General features: G+C 41.1%; 2 protein-coding genes across 6 annotated transcripts in view; one reads left to right on the forward strand and one right to left on the reverse strand.

The window, feature by feature from the left end:
• rfx2 (regulatory factor X, 2 (influences HLA class II expression)) overlaps positions 1–12,657 on the forward strand; it is a 38,518-nt gene extending 25,861 nt beyond the window's left edge. For all 5 annotated transcript variants that reach the window (XM_038282382.1, XM_038282386.1, XM_038282384.1 and 2 more), the window contains 10 exons: positions 1,405–1,526; positions 1,731–1,849; positions 5,838–5,950; positions 6,037–6,188; positions 7,881–7,978; positions 8,140–8,289; positions 8,372–8,580; positions 8,670–8,823; positions 9,363–9,405; positions 10,354–12,657. In XM_038282382.1, the coding sequence (XP_038138310.1) occupies positions 1,405–1,526; positions 1,731–1,849; positions 5,838–5,950; positions 6,037–6,188; positions 7,881–7,978; positions 8,140–8,289; positions 8,372–8,580; positions 8,670–8,823; positions 9,363–9,405; positions 10,354–10,475 (1,282 nt within the window). In that variant the 3' untranslated portion in view covers positions 10,476–12,657. The remainder of the gene's footprint in view (positions 1–1,404; positions 1,527–1,730; positions 1,850–5,837; positions 5,951–6,036; positions 6,189–7,880; positions 7,979–8,139; positions 8,290–8,371; positions 8,581–8,669; positions 8,824–9,362; positions 9,406–10,353) is intronic.
• Positions 12,658–18,665, reverse strand: part of fcho1 (FCH and mu domain containing endocytic adaptor 1) — an 80,239-nt gene continuing 74,231 nt past the window's right edge. Inside the window, exons 21-27 of the mRNA XM_038282379.1 lie at positions 16,842–16,956; positions 16,594–16,749; positions 16,369–16,501; positions 16,043–16,239; positions 15,413–15,477; positions 13,492–13,659; positions 12,658–13,229 (exon numbers count right to left, since the gene is read on the reverse strand). Of these exons, the coding sequence (XP_038138307.1) occupies positions 13,201–13,229; positions 13,492–13,659; positions 15,413–15,477; positions 16,043–16,239; positions 16,369–16,501; positions 16,594–16,749; positions 16,842–16,956 (863 nt within the window). The 3' untranslated portion in view covers positions 12,658–13,200. The remainder of the gene's footprint in view (positions 13,230–13,491; positions 13,660–15,412; positions 15,478–16,042; positions 16,240–16,368; positions 16,502–16,593; positions 16,750–16,841; positions 16,957–18,665) is intronic.

An 18,665-nucleotide genomic window follows, 5' to 3' on the forward strand; every position in this document is an offset into this window, starting at 1 on the left:
ACTGCATGCACTGCAACACTGTCCTCCTCCTTCTACTTTAAATTTATGCTCTCCTTTCAGATGATATCTGAGACTAAATACTGATAAAATACTTAAAAACCAGTGTTTATAAAAAACAAGACATGGAAATAAAATGATACATGAATATTAATTGGCATAAAATAAAAACTGTTTAGCAAAACTCAGATTTATTCTACTTTATTCCCTAAAATTAACTTGTTACTTTAGGCTGCTGAGAAAAATTATGGCTAGAAGAAAATATATCCACAAAAAAATATATAAGTAGATCAATTTGAACTGACTTTTTAAAAATGTTAATACTTTGAAGCTAAAATAAATATTCTGTAAGTATATCTGTATTGATCTTTTCCTCGTTGACAGTGAAGTTTAAAGAATCATTTCTAATGAAATGACAGCAGAGGAGTCAGAAAACAATGTTTTATAATCAGAAATATATACATTTACAATTATAAAGACAAAAGTCAGATAATTGATAATCAATGTAATATAAAACAATTTATTTAAGTACTACATCCTTTTCTTTATGCAGTCTGTTACATTGATCTTATTCGGCCATGTTAGGTTTTTTCTACTAGGTGCCTTTTTCTTTGGTCAGGTTTGAGCTCTAATGATTATTTTATGGAAAGAACTTTGGGATCATCACAAGAGAACTATACTGTAGGGGCGAAACAATGCAGACATGTTTTCAAGAAGCGTCCAAAGTGCTTTTACACTGTATTCAGTCATTCACCTGCTGATGGAGGTAAGCTGCACTGTAGCCACAGCTGCACTGGGGCGCACTGATAGAAGCAAGGCATTCCTGCATCCTACGCCACTGTCACCCAAAATAGAATAAAAACATCAACCGTATTCAGAGGATCTCTACAAACAGCAGGTTGGGGTTGTGTATGTAAAAATAAGCAATTGGAACATAAATTCATTCTCTCAATTATGATATTTTTGAAATAAAAGAACTTAAAAGATTCAATAAATATGGATGAATTAACAAACCTCTGGCATTGGCTGTAAAAATGGCGCCACCCTGCGCATGCACCTTTGCTGCTCAAACTTTTTGGTCAGCAATGTGAGGCGTGCCTTGGTGTTTTTCTTTTCTTGGTCAGCTGATTTTCTGTCCCTGCTTTTGCCCAGTTCCTCTTTCTCATTACTACCTGAGTCCATTGAGATTGTTTCCTTGGTTTGTTATGTGACCTCCTGGTTGATTCTGTGTTGTATGGAGGGTTTCCCTCCACTGCACATCCGACTCCAGCTGACCTTGCATTGCTTTCTTTTTCTACTCTTATTAAATTGCTGTAGATGATTTTCTGCTGTGTTATATGTCCTCTGATCATTTTTGGTTATTTCAGTGAGCTAACCTGCATGGCTCGCTCTCACATGTGTGTGCAGGTTCAAGCCTCTGCAGAAGGTGGACAGCATGTCCGACAGCCTGTGTGGAAGCTCCCAGCACTGCAGCAGCACTCCAGAGCAGTCGGTGGCGGCTCAAAGCCAGCAGCACCAGCAGTATATCGGTAAACTAAAACAGAGGCTGCCTCTAAAGCTTTCTTTTTTTGTTGTTCCTTGACCTTTTAAAATGACAGGTTTGATATTTCTAAGCTACATTCGAAGATGTTTATATCAAACTCTACATGAAATCCACAACTAATTCCTTTAGAGTCACTCTAGCTTAATTTGGGGTTTTATAGATAAACACTGGTCCATGTTGATTTCCACAGATACGTCTCACTCTTTACCTCCGTTTCCCTCTCTGGACCTGGGCACACAGCCTCTTCCTGAGCACATGAGCATGAATGATATTAAAAAGCTGCAGACTCTCTACAGAGGCCACTGCGAGGTGAGATACATTTATATCAGTAATTTGGTTCAGAAACCAGACCTTGTAAGTAGTTCAAGTGTTTGCTAAAACTGCATCTAGTTATGGTTTACAGATTATGAACCAATACTTTTTTCCTGACGGCCCCCTAAAATAAATGGAATGTTAACAGATTTAAACGTTTCCATTGTTTGCTGTTGTACAGCAATGCTAATACTGCGAATTGGACAGTTATGCTACTCACTGAGTGTTAAAGAATAATAATAGAAGTGAAGTGGAGGGAAAACGTGTCGTAGAAAAGGTGCACGGCCGCCATAAGTGAGAGTCTTGAACTTAAACCTGAAGAAAAACTTGTTCAGAGTTGAGAGAAAATATATACGTCAAATGAGCGATCACCACTAGGTTTCCATAGTTACTCTGTTTGTTGAATTTGTTTACTGTGTACGTTTTGTTTTATTTAAATTTGCTGAAACAAAGAAAGTGTTTCATGAGTTACTTTACCATTTAGGTCAAGCCAAGGTTTTAGTTTCAGTTCTTGCTTCACCCAGTTATTCACAAATTGAATCCTGTGCTTCACTTAGCTGGTCATTAAAAAAACAACAACACGGAAGCAGAATCTGTTTACAAAAGAAAAAATAAATCCTTCATCGTGTCCTGATATCGGCAAATCAAGCAGCAGTTGTATTTGTCTTATTTCCTAATGATAAATCTTATGGAGGATGAGAGAGTTGTAGGGAAACGATGGGTTTCATCACAGTATTTTACAGTATAGCGGTTACTTGTCAGAACAGATCACTGATGCTGGATGAAGATGGGAAACAGAAAACGTGAGGCCAAGAATTTGGGATTAAGGCAGCAAAGTTGATCATATTATCGCTGCCTCGCCTTGTTCAGCTTCTCCACACACCTCCTTTGTTCCAGCCCTCTTTTCATCTCTGCACAGCTTTCAGGACTTGCCAATTAACCTTTCAGTGCGCTGGGTGGACATCTCGCTGGCCTCCCCTCCAGCCTTTGTGTTACTGTCTGCGGACAGGTGGACAGACTCCTGTCTTTGTCCTCCGTCACATTTCTGTGTCTCCTACGCTCCCATGGACTAATGTCTCTGCATTTCTCCATCTTTGTCCTTTTTGGACAGAAATTTGCTGCAAAAGAAACACATTTGAAGCCTTCTTGGTTTATTACCGTAAAGCTTATTTTAGAAAAGTTTGTCGATTAATCTTTATTAACAGCATGTCTGTGTGTGTGCACTACATTGGAATAACAATAGCTGACAGTTAATTAAAAGTCCTGCTTCTCAAAAACCTAAATATTACATGTGACCACTGGTATATGAATGAGTGCATCAGTGAGGCGTGATGAGGATCCGATCAACCTCTGAGGAATAAGGAAGCATAGTTTACTTTATTTTCTTCTCTTCTTTGTTGGGTTTAACATCGCTCATCTTCCTCTCATCTCTCGTCCTTTTTCTCCATCAGTCTTTCATATTTTTTACTTCAGGCAGAGGGAAAACCAATTAGAAAATTGTTCAGTTAGTATTTTACTCGGTTAGAAAGTAAGACTTGCTGAACAATTAAAAGCAGGCTCTCCATCCAGCTTGTCAGCAGAGGGAAGCTCAAAGTGCCTGTGCTGAATTTGGACCCGGTGGACCAACACCAGCAGATGACATGGCACCATTCCTTTCAAGGCTTATCTATTTTTCACCCACACCTTTTCCCTCTACTCAACTTTCCATTAATAGGCTTTAATACTGCTCTCTGAACATCCAGCTGCGTGTGCAGGACTGTTTGTGGGCGATCCTCCTTATAGAGGCCTTCATTCACTGATGCTGGACAAACAGGCTGACTATGACCGTAGACTGTGCCAGAACATAACAGTTCTATATTAACAACACATCTTTGAAATGATTAACATTTTTGATTATGTTTATTACAAGGCCAATCATTTTTTAAATCTAAATCCTTTGTTTATATTATTCAACCAACAGATTAGTCCAGTGATCATGTAGCTTCTTTTAGAAAAGGCTGATAATTTAAGAAGTGTGAGCATGAATGATAATGATTACGTTTATAAACGCTTTCAACTTGCTGAACAGGAGGTCGTTCATTTGTAAAACAATAAATTATCCATCCATCCATTTTCTGTCATGCTATCCCAAGCAGGTTTGTGAAGGGTGCTGGTGCCAACTAGAAATCAAACAATACAATTTAAAAACAGGTAAAAATGTAAAATGAAAAGCACAAAGAAACATCCATATTAAAACAATAAAAGTTTAGGCTGCAGAGGAGAAGGAGAGCGAGTGGATCTCTACAGAACAAGCCTGCCGTTTATCTAGACGGAGCTTGTTTTTAGAAATATAGCACAATTAATCCCATTTAATAAATAAATATGTAGCAAGAAGGCATAAAATATTACCTTGAAGAGTTTATTTGCTATAAACAGAAGTTAAAGTTTCATCTCTAATTCTGAGAGCAGAACAATGACAGTAGATCTGTACGTAAATCATTGCCTTTCAGAGCTTGAGATTTGCTATTCAACATGCAACATTTAGTGCATTTAAACCACTGAGGATATTTGTTCTCCTTAAGTTAATTACTAAGACAACCTATTCCTGTTCCAACCCATTTTACCGGGAAGTTGTTCCCTTTTTTCAGATGTGGACTTATTTACCTTTTTCTCTGAAGCTCTTCTTCTGGTCTCATGTGGGCTGGCTGGAGAATTCGTGCTACAGTTCTAAACTCTGACATTAGCGTCACAAACGTCCGCTCTGCTGCAACATAAGTCACACTAAGAGGGTTTGTAAGCTTGAATACTTCCAGTGGAGCCGCATCTGTGACGCTGCTTGTGTGATTTCTGGGTGTTCAAGAAACATCGAATATGAAGGACTTTAGTTTCTATTTACACATTGTGGTGGTCTTATTTTTCAACCTATCTGCTCAAGTTTAAAGTCAGCCCTATTAAGAAAACTTTTTTTAATCATTTTAAAATTCAATAAAAATATGTTTGTTTTTTTTAACTAACAGTAACGGTGAAATCCTTTAAAATCTGCCGTAATAAAATCTTGATATGTATCACTGTTTATGTCGTTAATCTGAGTAAACTTCCATTGATTTTCTAATTCCTTGAGATGTGCTAGTTTTTATTGGTGTCATGGCAACGGATCAGGTATCCAGGCTCAGTTAGTGAAGCCTTTTAGTGTAAAGATCACCTCTGGAACCACAGCCTTGGTTTCCGACTCCAGAGAGGTTTGGACTGAGGAAGCTGCTCTTCGTAGTCGTAGCGTTCACTTCCACCTTTGTTTTTCTCCCTCTCTGTCCTTTTTCCTCATGCTGTGCAGTTGTTTTTCCTGCCGTGAGCTAGGAGACACTCATTGGAGGGGATAAGGAGGCAGAACGTGCTTGTTTGGAGGGAATGGGGAATTCTTCCTTTTGTTTTGGAGCTCAGTGTTTGACCTGTTGCTGGGGGCAACTGTAAACACGGTTGCCACGGTGACGGGCAGAGAGGAAGCAAAAGCATATCATGTGATCGAGACTTACACTGCCGTGTAACAGGATCCTGCAGCAAGTGGTGGACAGAGGAAGGGATCACTGCATGTTCTGCAAAAACAATGAACAGTTTAGAGCAGAAGAAACAGATTTCCTCATTTTTTCCCCTGAATTAGATTAATCTGATCTCCTTTGATGAAGCTGTTGCATTAGATAAACTCCTAATCCGTTTACAATCAGGTTCTTGGTGTTGAAGCACAAAGCACGGCTTTCATCCATCCTGACAGGAGAGACGCGTTGCAGTTCAGGTCCCTGAAAGAAGCTAAACTGATGAAATGTGCTTCAGTTAGAAGGAAAACCTGACGGTGCAGAGAGCTGTAAAAGCTGGAGGAGCCGGGCTGAGCCAGAGGCTGCCTGCCTGCCCGCCCGCCCGCCTGCTTGGAGAAACTTTGTTGTGTCTCTGGTTGCCATGGTTCAGCTCTGTGTGTTTTGTCCTGCCCCCACCCCCCCCTGACTCCCCCCTGCAGGCTACTTTGGACGTGGTGATGAATCTCCATTTTCACTATGTTGAAAATCTGTGGCAGACCTTCTGGAATTCAACACCGCCATCTAGTGACAGCAGCACAGCCATCCCCAGCAGGTCAGACCGAACTCAGGAAAACAGTGAAGGTATACAACTTTGGATTAAAGCAGCAACATTTACGTTTTTCTTTTCTTCCTTCACAGCGATGATGACCTGGAGCGTGTGATTCCCAGAGAAAAGCTTGTAGCTCTGTGTAAATATGAGCCGGTCAGGCTCTGGATGAGGAGCTGCGATCACATCCTGTACCAGGCTCTGGTGGAGATCCTCATCCCTGATGTGCTGCGTCCTGTTCCCAGTCAGTTCTCCTGATGTTTTCACTGGTTTGAAAAGTAGAGACGCTCTGAGCAGAGATTATTCATCAGATTCTGATCCTTTTCTTCTAACCTAAGACTTGCTGATGAATCGTTTTTTTTTTGTGAAACGATTTTAAATGTTTTCATCATGTTCTTGCTATCGGTTCATCGTGAGATTAGTAACAGTTAAAGTAAGGAGGGGAGGTGATGTCACACTGTGTGTGTTGGAGGATTTACCATAAAACAGGGTTTTATTATTTCAAAACAAAAAAATAGGGAGCTTTATTTTTAGCATTGAGTGGAAGCTGTTGCTGCAGCTAGCATAATAAAAGCAAACATAGTTGTAATTATCCTTTGAGGAAAAAAAAAATGAAAGAAGGTAGACTGTTGGCGTCTCTGGGAAATTTCCAAAAGGTTGCCAACATTTATAAATCCTATATGATCAGACAGGAAAAAGCAGAGCAACTTTACGGTCCTCAACTTCCTGTTAGCTACTTTAAGCTTCTTACATAGTTGGCCAGAGATTTGTCCAATCTGAAACAACAAAACCCAACAGCAACACAGTGACAGAGGAGGAGGACAGCAACATTTATTCAGAAAAAAAAAGCTAGTTAAAGGCATTAAATACTTTTATTCAAATGAAAATCAAAGCTTTTTTAATCTCAATGTGCTTTAATTACAGAATCACAAGTGTGGAATTAAACCCAAATAATGAACGCTAATATAATGCAGATGTATTTATAATGTTTGGATGAGGTATAATTATTTTAGTGGCAAAATAGAAATCTAAAATAAACAACAGCAAAAATATGCAAACAAACTTGTCTTTATTATGACAATTTGTTGTTGTAACTGGATACAGTGTCTAAGTATAAATAATTTAAATATTTATGACTGCCCAACAAGCTTTAGTTTCTCCTAGTTATAAAAAGAAGAGCCTTTGTAGAAACGGTTCTCACAGGAATGAGCCAGTCTTTGGCCGAAATAAAACGATATTTGATTTTAAACTGTTATCGGACCAATATGCCGATTTCCAATACCAGAAGGTGACATCCCTGAAAACAGGGAAGGTGCAGCCTGGAAAAGCTTGACCCTTGTCTACTAATGGATTGGAGAAAATCTTTATATTTGTTTTTATCAACTGGCTGATCTAACGTTAAATAATCCAGTTCCAGGATACTTGAGACCTTTTTATTGTAAAATCCCAAACATTTAGCAGTTAAAGCTGTTTCTATGGTTTTCTGAAACATTATTTTCCTGTTGGCAGCATCAGATCCCCAACATTGAAGTTTTAGATGATAAAAATAACACATTGATAGAAAGATGTTTCATAAGTCTCACTTTAAACATAACAAATCTGATTTATTAACAAGTCAAAGATAATGCTAACAGGTTAGCACAGGGAGTGCTAACCTGTTAGCACTGCAATGGATTCACTTCACCCGATCTCTGAATATGGAGCCAGAAGGCAGAGAGGTGCAGCATCTATATAACCTAGATATTCATCAGGTAGAACAGACCCTGAAAGCCCATCTAACTGCTCCATATGCTGTCAGACTTTATGTGCTTTTTGTTATTGTTGATATGAAGACTTCAGTTAGGTATAAAACTTGGTCTTAATGTGTTAAATGGTTTTTACTGGGAAGTCCTGCTGATGGTGCTGCTTTGTAAACCAGGCCATGATGTTTCTGCAGGCACTCTCACCCAGGCCATCAGAAACTTCGCCAAAAGTCTGGAGGGTTGGCTGACGACCGCCATGACCAGCTTCCCCCAGGAGATCGTTCGCACCAAGGTAACCAAACCCGCCCCTCTGTAGCTGTTTATCCTGCTGCACAGGCATGTAGGGATTTTTAGGGAGCAGTTTCACATGCATCTGATAATCTGAGTGTTTCCCTCTATAACCAGGCTGCCACTCGGCCTGATCGTTCATTCATTAGTTTGTTTGTGCTGTAGGTGGCAGTGGTGAGTGCGTTTGCTCAGACTCTGAGGCGATACACCAGTCTGAACCACCTGGCCCAGGCAGCCAGAGCCGTCCTACAGAACACCTCCCAGATTAACCAGATGCTCTCTGACCTCAACAGGGTTGACTTTGCAAACGTCCAGGTAAACGCCGCCTCCCAGCGCCTTTAAACCGTCCAGAGTTTGCTCCGGCGACTCTCACTGGGTGTGTCTGTGTGTCCAACAGGAGCAGGCGTCGTGGGTCTGTCAGTGTGACGAAAGCGTGGTGCAGCGCCTGGAGCAGGACTTTAAGGTCACCCTGCAGCAGCAGAGCTCTCTGGACCAGTGGGCTTCATGGCTGGATAACGTGGTCTCTCAGGTCCTCAAGCCTCACCAGGGCAGCCCCAGTTTCCCCAAAGCTGCTCGCCAGTTCCTGCTCAAGTGGTCGTTCTACAGGTAGGAAATCAGAAGACCCAAACATCGGAGCCGCTCCTTAGAAAGATACAAACCATGTGATTTTTATTTTTCTTTTTATTTCATTTTAGCTCAATGGTGATCAGAGATCTGACTCTGCGCAGCGCTGCCAGCTTCGGCTCATTTCATCTGATCCGGCTGCTTTATGATGAGTACATGTTCTACCTGGTGGAGCACCGTGTGGCTCAGGCCACCGGAGAGACCCCCATCGCCGTGATGGGAGAGGTAGGAAGGATCAGATGGGACACTGCAAACAACTGCGCCTTGAAAGGTTTTCATACTCCTTGAACATTTAGTCACATGCAGCCAAAAAAGCTCCTGCTGGGCTTTAGTGCTTTAGTTTCTGCTGGAAAATAAACCCGGATTTTCAACAGCTGGTTGTCAGGCCAGTTTATTCTGACACTGATATGTGAAATGAAACTCAGTTCAACTCATCCGAAGTTATAATAATAATTGAACGTTATTGATCTCACATTGGAGAAATGTACCTCTGCATTTAACCCATCCCATTGGGGAGCAGTGGGGGGTTAAGGGTCTTGCTCAGAGATCCAGATTACACCGCCTCTCCCTACCAGTTAAACGTTACGCAATCATCAGAGGGTTAAAGTTTCCTTGATTAAATAAATCCCAGATATAAAGAACAAAAATAATGGTTTTAACATGAACTAATGTGAACAACCTCTGCAGTATGAAGACTTTTCAAGGTTCCGTAAAGTTAATGTTCCTTTATTGTTTGATAATTTCTCCATTAAATCTTGTTACAGTTCAGCGACCTGACCTCCATGATGCCGTCATTCATGGAAAAAGGTGAGTAAACCCTTAGCAGGAACGCTCTCTCTCTGCAAGTCGGCACATTTAATAAACCTTTTCCAGAGATGCATCACATCAGTTATTAAAGCAACACTGCGTTACTTTAAACTCAGTATCGTGCTGCGTTCAAAAACCACATTTATTTTGATCTTCAGGCTTTTGATCTTGTCTTGAGCTGTTAGGTTTTGAAGCACATTCATAACTTCATGCTACAGAGTTGGAAAATCGAAACCTTTAAATGTATTTGGATGATGGAGTGTCATCCAATCAGAGAGCCCGATCCTCGTGATCTCTGCTCCTGCAGAGCTGACAGCAACAAACAAAGGGTTTAACTCCACTAGTTTAAAATAGAAAGTTATTTTTCTATGATATTTTCAAACTCGTCATTTTTCTCCCAGGGTGGAAGCAGCATTCTTTATAGAGTGATGGTCTCTGCATCAACAACAGAGGTTCTGTCTGTAACTACTGTTTAATGCAGTGTGTAAGCCTGTATTTACTGCCTGGTTCTTGGGCCACTCATATGAGAATTACCAGGAAGCAAGCAAGAGAAGCGGCCCAGAAATAGTCTCAGCAATACCCAAGAAGACACTTAATTTAGCTGTGATACATGTTCACACCATTAACATGTGTGTGCTGTTCCAGTTTAAAGCGCTAGGTGTCACCATTATGATTTATTGCTCCTTTAAGAGATCAAAACATGCTGCTGTGAGTCATGCCTTGAATTTACAACAAACTCCATGGCGTCTCAACCCTCCAGTCCAAACTGGCCTGCTAGCACATTCCAAACACAAAGGATGACGGGTTCATTTTAGGTCTATGCCACCAGTTTGCTTTCATGGGAGCTAAACCTGAAGTGTGGCTAAAACGTTACACATTGTTGCTTTAATTTAAGAAAAAAACAGAGTTTTCACTGTGCTAAGAGAACTGTCCTTTCTTTGCCTTTAGATGCATCCTTCTCAGATGAGATGAGTAATTTAGAAAGTGATGCCGACGTGTCCAGCGGTCCTGCTGAACCAGCAGTGAAGAGGGAGAGGATTGAAATAAGCCATCCTCTGCAGGAAGTGTGAGTCCAGTCTGCGCGCAGGCAGAAAGCAGGCTGCTGGAGATGCAGCATTTCTTTCTCCTGCAGCAAGTGTGCAATGTAAATAGGAGGAGGAAGGGTTCTCCCTTTAGGTTTATTCTTTTTTTTTTTTAAGTCACAGTTGTGTAAGAGATGTTTTGTTTTTGTTGGAACTGTGAATTACTTCTGTGCAGTAGCTTCTCATTATTATTGGATGTGTAACTTTAAATGGCGGTGTTTGTGGTTCGTCTTTGTTCCTGTTTTGATTTTGAAAAAATTGTTTTAGTTGCGCCATAGTGTCCTTTGAGTGCCTTAGATTACCTTTGAAATCACCGCTACAGATGTCAATCTGTCCCTCAGCTGTGCCTCAACCGCAGTATGAATGTATCGTCTTCAAACCTCAAACTCTCAGAGCACTTTCTACTCTGGTCTGGTTGTAGTTTTGCTCTCCTTGTTGCCTCTGCTGCTCCTCGTAGCATTAAAAAGGAAACGGTTAGAAGCTGGAGCTTGAAGCCTACGAACTCAAAGGACTTTTCCTTGAATTATTCCCAGCAGCTGCCTCTGTTTGAAGCAGCAGAGATTATCAGGGATTGAAACTCCTTGGATTTCTACCTTAAATGTTTCTATGCTGTGCTCCTTTTGGCTCAATTACATATATTTAGGGAAAAAACTATTCTTAGAAAGCTCTCAGGTCACCCATTGATCATATAAAGAGCCTTGCAAAAGTTTTCAAACCCCTTGAAGTTCTTTATTACAATTTGAAGTCAGGCATAATTATAAAGGATCTGAAAAGATTGTCTTCAGTCTGCAGGCTTCCTACCAGTTTTGCACATCTGCAGACAGAAACTTTTTTTAATTAGCTCAGGCTATGTCTGATTGTCTGTAGAGCACAAACCAACATTAAATCCAAAAATTCTCAGCTGAATTTAGATCTGAACCAGGATTACCCAATGACTGTCCTGCTCTTTAGAGGCATCCCTCCTTCCTCAGCTGGCCAGTTGGAGAAGCGGTTCAGCCAAAGGCTGCAGGGGTTTGACTGAACCAATCCCGTGGAGCTCTGACTGCTGAACCTCAGAACTAGCCTAGAATGGGTTCATTTCCACCCCTTCCTAATGAGCTTCAGCGTCCCCTTAGCATGATGCTACCATCTCCATGCTATAAAGTTAAGGTGGTGTGTTTTAGGGAAGAGCAGTCAAGTTTTTTTCCCCATGCAACTAGAACACTACTGCTGAATCTTGAGGCTAATTGGACCTTTTTGTGGATTTTTCTGGGTCAATCCAGCATAAAAAAAAAACTGATTCCACTTTAGCTCCTGCTCTGTGCAGTTCCTCCAGAGTGGCCTTAAACCTTTGGCTGCATCCCTGATTAATGCTCCCCTTTATACAAAATGTTTCTGGTTTTATTTGTGTAAAATAAATCATTCTTTCCCAGAAGGTAGATTATTCAGGGCTGTGAATACTTTTGCAGGGTTTTGTCTACATAGAGCTGGAATAACATCCTAAATTATTCTGGAGTTGGAAATATTCCAGATTAACCAACAGGATTGTGTCAGGATGTTCAGAATCCTCCATGTTAGATCTTTGGACCTAGAACCTTTAACAGATCCGAGCCTCGAAAACTCATTTTCCATTTAACGTCTTTCTAGTCTGAGTGAAACAGGATAATCCAGTGTGTTATTTGGGGAACCATATTAATAATTTCCTGTTTTTCCGTAGAGCAGCTCAGACTGCAGCCTGAACTCTGATGTTAAATGTCTAAAACTTAAGTTTATCAGTGCAGACCAGCTGCTGGCCGCAGTTACCCACAATGTCTGGAAAAAAATTCCTATTTATGAAATTTGATGGATTTGTGTTGAAATCGTATATTTTTTTTTCCCCCTCAGAGGATGTTGTCGTAGCAACAAGAGTCTTAAGTTGTTTAAGGCTTTTAGTAACTCGTGCCTGTCACTGTAATCTGCCTTAAAGTGCTTTTGGAGGAAATTATTTCTATGTGTAACGTTTTGTAAAACTGTTTTAGATTATTTTCTATTGAACTAGTTTCTTCTCACAAGTATACGGAACTTATTTAGTGTATTTTTAAACCTGTTCTTGACACTTCAGCTAGCCTAAGGACAGATCTGTAATAAACTGCATACCTTCACTGTATTTTGTACTTGGTCACAATGTTTAATAAACTGTTGGAAATCCAAATGGTTTGAACACATTTATTTATTTATTATCTTTTATCAATTCTTAACACAAAATTTCTACTTAAAACAAATATCTGCTTTACAAACAGGTTTTTCTATAGTTTGATAGAAGATCAAACAAATGTCTCCTTGATCCTTCAGGTTGGTACAAAGATACATTATTTACATTATTTAAATACCCTCATGGCAGCACAGCTCAATACTTTATTTTATTTCAAATCAGCACTTTAATATTTTCTATAATTCACTGAAAGACATGTTGCGTATTTCCAGTCTCTCAATCCAAACAGAGTCTGAACAAAGCAGCTTCGTTTAAAAACAGTTTCTCTCCAGAAAACGGCCGAACAGTTAAAAGCACCACAAACAACCCAAGTTAGAAGGGAAAGAAAAAAAAGTATTTACAGGAAAAAGGTTGGTCCTAAAACAGCAGGACGTGGTGGAAGCGCACGGTGTCCTACGTGACGGAGCTAGCTTCTGAAAAGTGCAAAGTTCTGAGGACCAGCAGCGAGGATCTGTTCAGGAACCTGATGGTTCCTGCTCAGGTTTACAGGGAGCAGCCGGCCATGTACTTCCCTGTGGGAGAGAGACCTCAGTTAGAAGCCAGCAGATTTATTAGACCACAACTATAACGTCAATTTATCAGTTTGAAACAATCATGATTTGAATCCTAAATAATTTAAAAGCTGAAATGAAAATGTTTCTATCAGACTGTAAAAGTTGCAGTGATACTTGGACTTCTAATTAATCCAAGTCATTGACATGAAAGGTCTGTTCAATAAAATCCATCTATGAACTGTCCATGTCTGCTGCTCTAAATGTAGGATGTTAGTCCCACCTGTGGCAAATCTCTTCTTGACCAGCGACATGCGGTAGCGGGCCCCCACCAGCTCCACATCCATGCCTGACAGCGACGTCCCAGAGCCCACAAACTGAACGGCCAAGCTGGGCGGGGGGCCGCGGGGGGCCTCCAGGCACTGCCAGCTGGCACACAGCGTCCCTGAGCCTGGGACACACAGCACACCTTGATCATCAAGCCGCTTATTTAGCAGGAGAAAATGTTCATGCAGGTTTAGAAACTTTTGCAGTTAAAAATAAATAAAATCCTGATGAGGACGGCAACAAAGCGACAGGAAAAGAAGCAGCTTGAGAAGCATAGAGACAATTTAACATTAAAAAGATTATCTTGTTTATAATTTGGGGGAAGCGGAACTTTGTTTATTGTTTGAGAATACTGCGATATGAATCGTTTTATAGTTCCTTTATTCTTTTCTGTACAATCACATTAACCTACACCGACCTTAAAACCTTTTTAGACATTTAAACTTTAAAAGCAGTACTCGAGACGAGGGGGGGGGGGGGGGGGGGGGGTGACATTCCCCCTTCTTAAATGACCCTCCCCCCAAACCATCCCCTGTGATATTTTATTACTGAATGTGTAAAATTTCTACTATATATTAGAGGTGAGTATTGGCATGAGTGTTTCGATTCGATACATGTCGCGATACGTGGGTCATGATACGATATTATCACGATATTGCAGTATCACTATATATTGCCATATTTTCCCCAGCTATCAAAATCAAATGATGAGATAAAACAGCAAATGCTGTATATTTTCACCAGAAAATATTGATTAGGTATTATTATCCATGTTGTTTGGGGTTTTCTTCCACTGTGACTGAATTAAATACAGATTTGGTGCTGCACGCACAGTTAAAGGGCTCCACAGCGCTTTCTGCCAGAGTGGGGGTGCAGAGGTAGCCCATTTTCCCATCAATGTTTTATGTAACCATTTTTTTCTATCAATACTAAGAAGTGAAAGATCGATATTATATTGGGCAGCCGAATATAGCGATATATCACCAAAACGATTATTTCCCACACCCCTACTATATATTAACAGTAATGGTAATAATATTGCCCTTTCAACATTTGGCTGGGGGCTAACAAGTAGCCTGAGCAAAATGAATCAAATCAAAGAAGTGTCCTACCATGACTATGAAGCTGATCCCAGTTGGAAATTTAATATATTAATATTAATTAGGCTATGTGTGCTTCCAAAAAAAACCCCAAAAAAAACAACTGGACTACTGCCTGTCGGAAAAACCCCTAAAGAACAAATTGAGAGGAGGAGGGAGGAAGAAAGGATTCAGCCTTTTACTCATTTCTGTCTCAGTTAGCCTTCCTGTTATCCCTTTAGACCGATTCAAGCTGAATCTCTCTGGAAGCACCTCAGTCGTTTTTTACTGTTGTCCTTCAAGGATCAGCCTTTTTATTCATCATTTCCTTCACCCCTCTGGATTATACTGTTTCAGTCACTGGTTCCCAATCATTTTAAGCAGCCATCCTTTAAACTCTTCCTCAATCTGATACAGCTCTTTGTGACCCGTCACATTGTCATCCTCTACAGCAACGTTACTCCATCTGCTTTTTATCACCTTTGCAATAATAACTTCTCCATCTCTCTCTCATTGTTTTCCAGTCTTCCTTAAGGCAATCCCCTCTTCTTCTTCTCTCAGAACGCAGTCGCTTGATTCATCACCCAAACCTTCCTACGATCCAATCACTCCCATCCTCTACTCTCACTGCTCAATGTCTGAAAGCATCTGTTCAGATTATCCATCCTGCTCCTGCCTTTTAGCTGCACAGGAGCATACATAACTAAAATGTATTATGATTCTTATGTTGTGGTGTTAAACAGTTGAAGCGGCTGAGACGGCTCCAGGTTAGTCGGAATGAGGAAGCAGGGCTCTGACCTTTGCTGTGGTTTGTCGGGGAAAGGTTGGGAAGTTTCCACAGCAGTCGACGTTCCTCAGCGTTCCTGCAGGGACGGAAATTTAAAGTCAGTAAATAGTGAAGCGGGATGCAGAAGGAGCCACGGCCATGTTACAACGTCGCTGCTTCAGCCAAACTGAAAACACTGAATACTCCGTAATCCTGGGTTGTTTAGGAGCCGTAATCTGGACCTCAGATTAGCTGTTCTCCCTTTTCCCCCGCAGAAGTCCACCTTTTCGTTTAAGTCAAGAGTTTCTATCAGCTATAGGATTGATGAAATGTAAAACATGAATCATCCAGCAGCAGTCGCTCCACACACTACAGAGCTTGAATAATTCAGGATTAAATCAAAAAGGTTCTTCCTTCCAGGCCCATTTCAACACAGCTGTTTTTAATCTAGAATTGGTTTCTACATTAAGAGCCCCAGAACCCCTCAGTTCCTTACATCTTTCCTGGTCCTTAAAAAGACCCTGAACCGTCAGAAAACCGTATCGATTGGGTCACAAGATGAACAACTTAGCTGCTGCAATATGAACACCTCAAAGTAAATGGGTTCTGTTCATTCTAGTTCTATGTGACGGGTCCTCTGGGCCAGCAGGCTCTCTGCTCACCATGAGGCGGGTGGCTGGCACTGCACGTCTGTGGCGCTGTGGTCCAGAGGCATCAGGACCTGGACTGAGGTGAGCTGAGTGGAGGGCGCCGTGGCGGGGCAGCAGTGATAATCCAGGGACACTCGGGTCACCGTGCCGCTGCGCTGACACTCAGCCGATAACAGGAGAGGAGCTCGGCCCGGATCCTGTGAAGAAACCTGAGGGAAACAGATCAGAGGTCTAAAGGAACCTAAAAGAAAAGGTTTTCTACATCCAGCTGGTTTCTATTTAGCAGGATTTTTTCTGTTTAAAGAAAAGAAAAAAAGAAAATCCTCAGACTTTCAGACCTGGTACTTGAGCACGCCGACGTTGTAGTAGGAAGCCTGCGGGTTAAGCTCCGCCTCTCTCTGCAGGTAGAGCTGCAGAGCCTGCATGTTGAACCAGAAGTCCCTGGTTTCTGGGTCACTCTGGGACGGATCACTGAGAGGAAACGGACTCGGTGAAACCACCAACCAACAAACGGAGCTGAAGAAGAAGATGGTTCATAAGGGTAGAAGGAGGGGAGGGCTGACCTGTAGAGCAGCTTCTGATTGGGCAGGAAGTGATCGATCCTGGAGATGTTGACCAGCCGGAAGCTGAGCACAGGAACGTTGGGGTTGGCATTGAAGATCCGGGTGATCCCTGCTGGGAAGGACATCATCAGATCTCCTGTGATCTTCACCAAACACCTGGAGAGAAAAAAAAAACAAACAGTTTGACGTAACCAGCCAAGTTTATCCTGTTTATTAAATCGATCTCCTCAGGACATCTCCATGCTGACCGGTTGTGCTGTCCTCCTTTGAAGTATGCATTGATGTACTCGGTTATCGCCGCGGCGACCGGCCAGGCGTCCTGTGTGCTGAGGGAAATGGGGCTTGGACCTCTGGACAGGTGCACTGAGGAGAGGACAGACGTTTGGAACAAGTAAACAAACGTTAACAGGGAGGATGAGGAGGGGCTTCATCCTACTGTAGATTAACTGAAAATGAATTTATACATAAAAACCTCAAATATGTGGAGTGTTTCTGACTAAATGGCCTCTGGCAGCTTAAATGACTCCTCTTGATAGAGTAAATGTTCATTTCTGTCTTAAAAACTGTGTTTATATCGTATATCTTTATGGTGGAATGGAAGCAAAACAAACATGCTTTTAAAATAGAAAGCATGGTTTGCATTTCATTCAGCCTAATCGTTTCCTACAGATTCAAGTCAGGTTTAGTTTGTCCATTCTCGTTTGCAAAATAGATTAACTTGAATCTAAGCTGGCTGATAAATCACATTTGCTTTCCTTTGGAGATGAGGGTCTAAATGGGTCGGAGTGACGCCGTCCCTCCCTTTTTATTCCTAAAGGTGAGAGCAACAAATTTAACTCCTAACGATCAGTGAGATTTAAGGCTCTCACCCTGTTGTTGCGTTTGTGATTGCCAGCTATGCTAACGCTAATTCTAACCTTTATTCTACAACTCACAACCACTAATCTCTATTCACTGGATTGTTGATAGCCCGAAAAAAGTGAAGCCATCGGCCGCCATATTGGTACTCCCCACTCCCACGGAGATGCGCAGTAAAAATGCCTCCCTGTGTGCATTTGGTTGCAAAAACAAGCAGTTTCCTGGTTGTGGGAGACGATTCACAGCTAATTTCACAGTCAGTGGATTTACTAACCAAGAAAATCCAAATATAAGCCGATGTATCCTATGGTATATTATGTAGCGTAACAATAGTCTGGCTATTTTGGACTGAATCCAAGATATTGACCGAGTTAGACATTGACATTGTGTCTTAAGTTGGAAAACTATCTCAAGGCTCCATGTTTATTTCTAGTCCGAACAGGGGCGGATCTAGAAAAATATTTATGGGGTGGCAAGAGGGGGGCAGGAATTTTTTAGGGGTGGCAACATATGGCATTTGTTTACACTGAATTTAATCACAGTTATCACAGTTTGGTGAGAATAGTATGTACAGTACTAGTGTTTCATGTGAAACAGTTCATATTAATAATACATCATACAATGTGATCTCACTTAATAGGAGATAGAAGAATGATAACACTACTTCTAGAGGGACATTATGACAGGAAAGGTATTAAGGTAAGACACAGGTGCTGAGCAGTAGATGTGTGAGATTGACTGACAGCTTTGCAGCATTTGACCAAGAAGAAACTATAGAAAGAAAAAGTTTCCCATCAGAGATCTATGGACTGAGCTGGACTAAAGTGAGCATCACTACACAGTAGAAATAAATGGGTCAAGGCACCCGAACAAGGTACTGGACATCTATGTATTGTTTACTCTGAACACGCATTTACCCCATTTGTTCCTCAGTAACTTGACATACAGCAGTTAAGGCAACATGAAAGGGACATTTCATGCATGTAAATATGCTGTAGATAGAGCTGCATATGGAGGACCAACTCTGCCATATTTAAAAATAAATACAGAAATAAATAAATGCTCAATAAATAAATAAGCATACAATTAATTGCCACCAAAAATACAATCAACAAATAAATGTAATTAGAAATTATATTATAATGGCAGGCAGAAATGTTAAAAGGGCAGGCAGAAAGAAATAGCGGCGAAGAAATAACTAGGGTAAAAAAATA

Source organism: Cyprinodon tularosa, unplaced genomic scaffold, assembly GCF_016077235.1.
Source record: "Cyprinodon tularosa strain WSP-4 unplaced genomic scaffold, ASM1607723v1 ctg182, whole genome shotgun sequence".
NCBI lineage: Eukaryota > Metazoa > Chordata > Actinopteri > Cyprinodontiformes > Cyprinodontidae > Cyprinodon > Cyprinodon tularosa.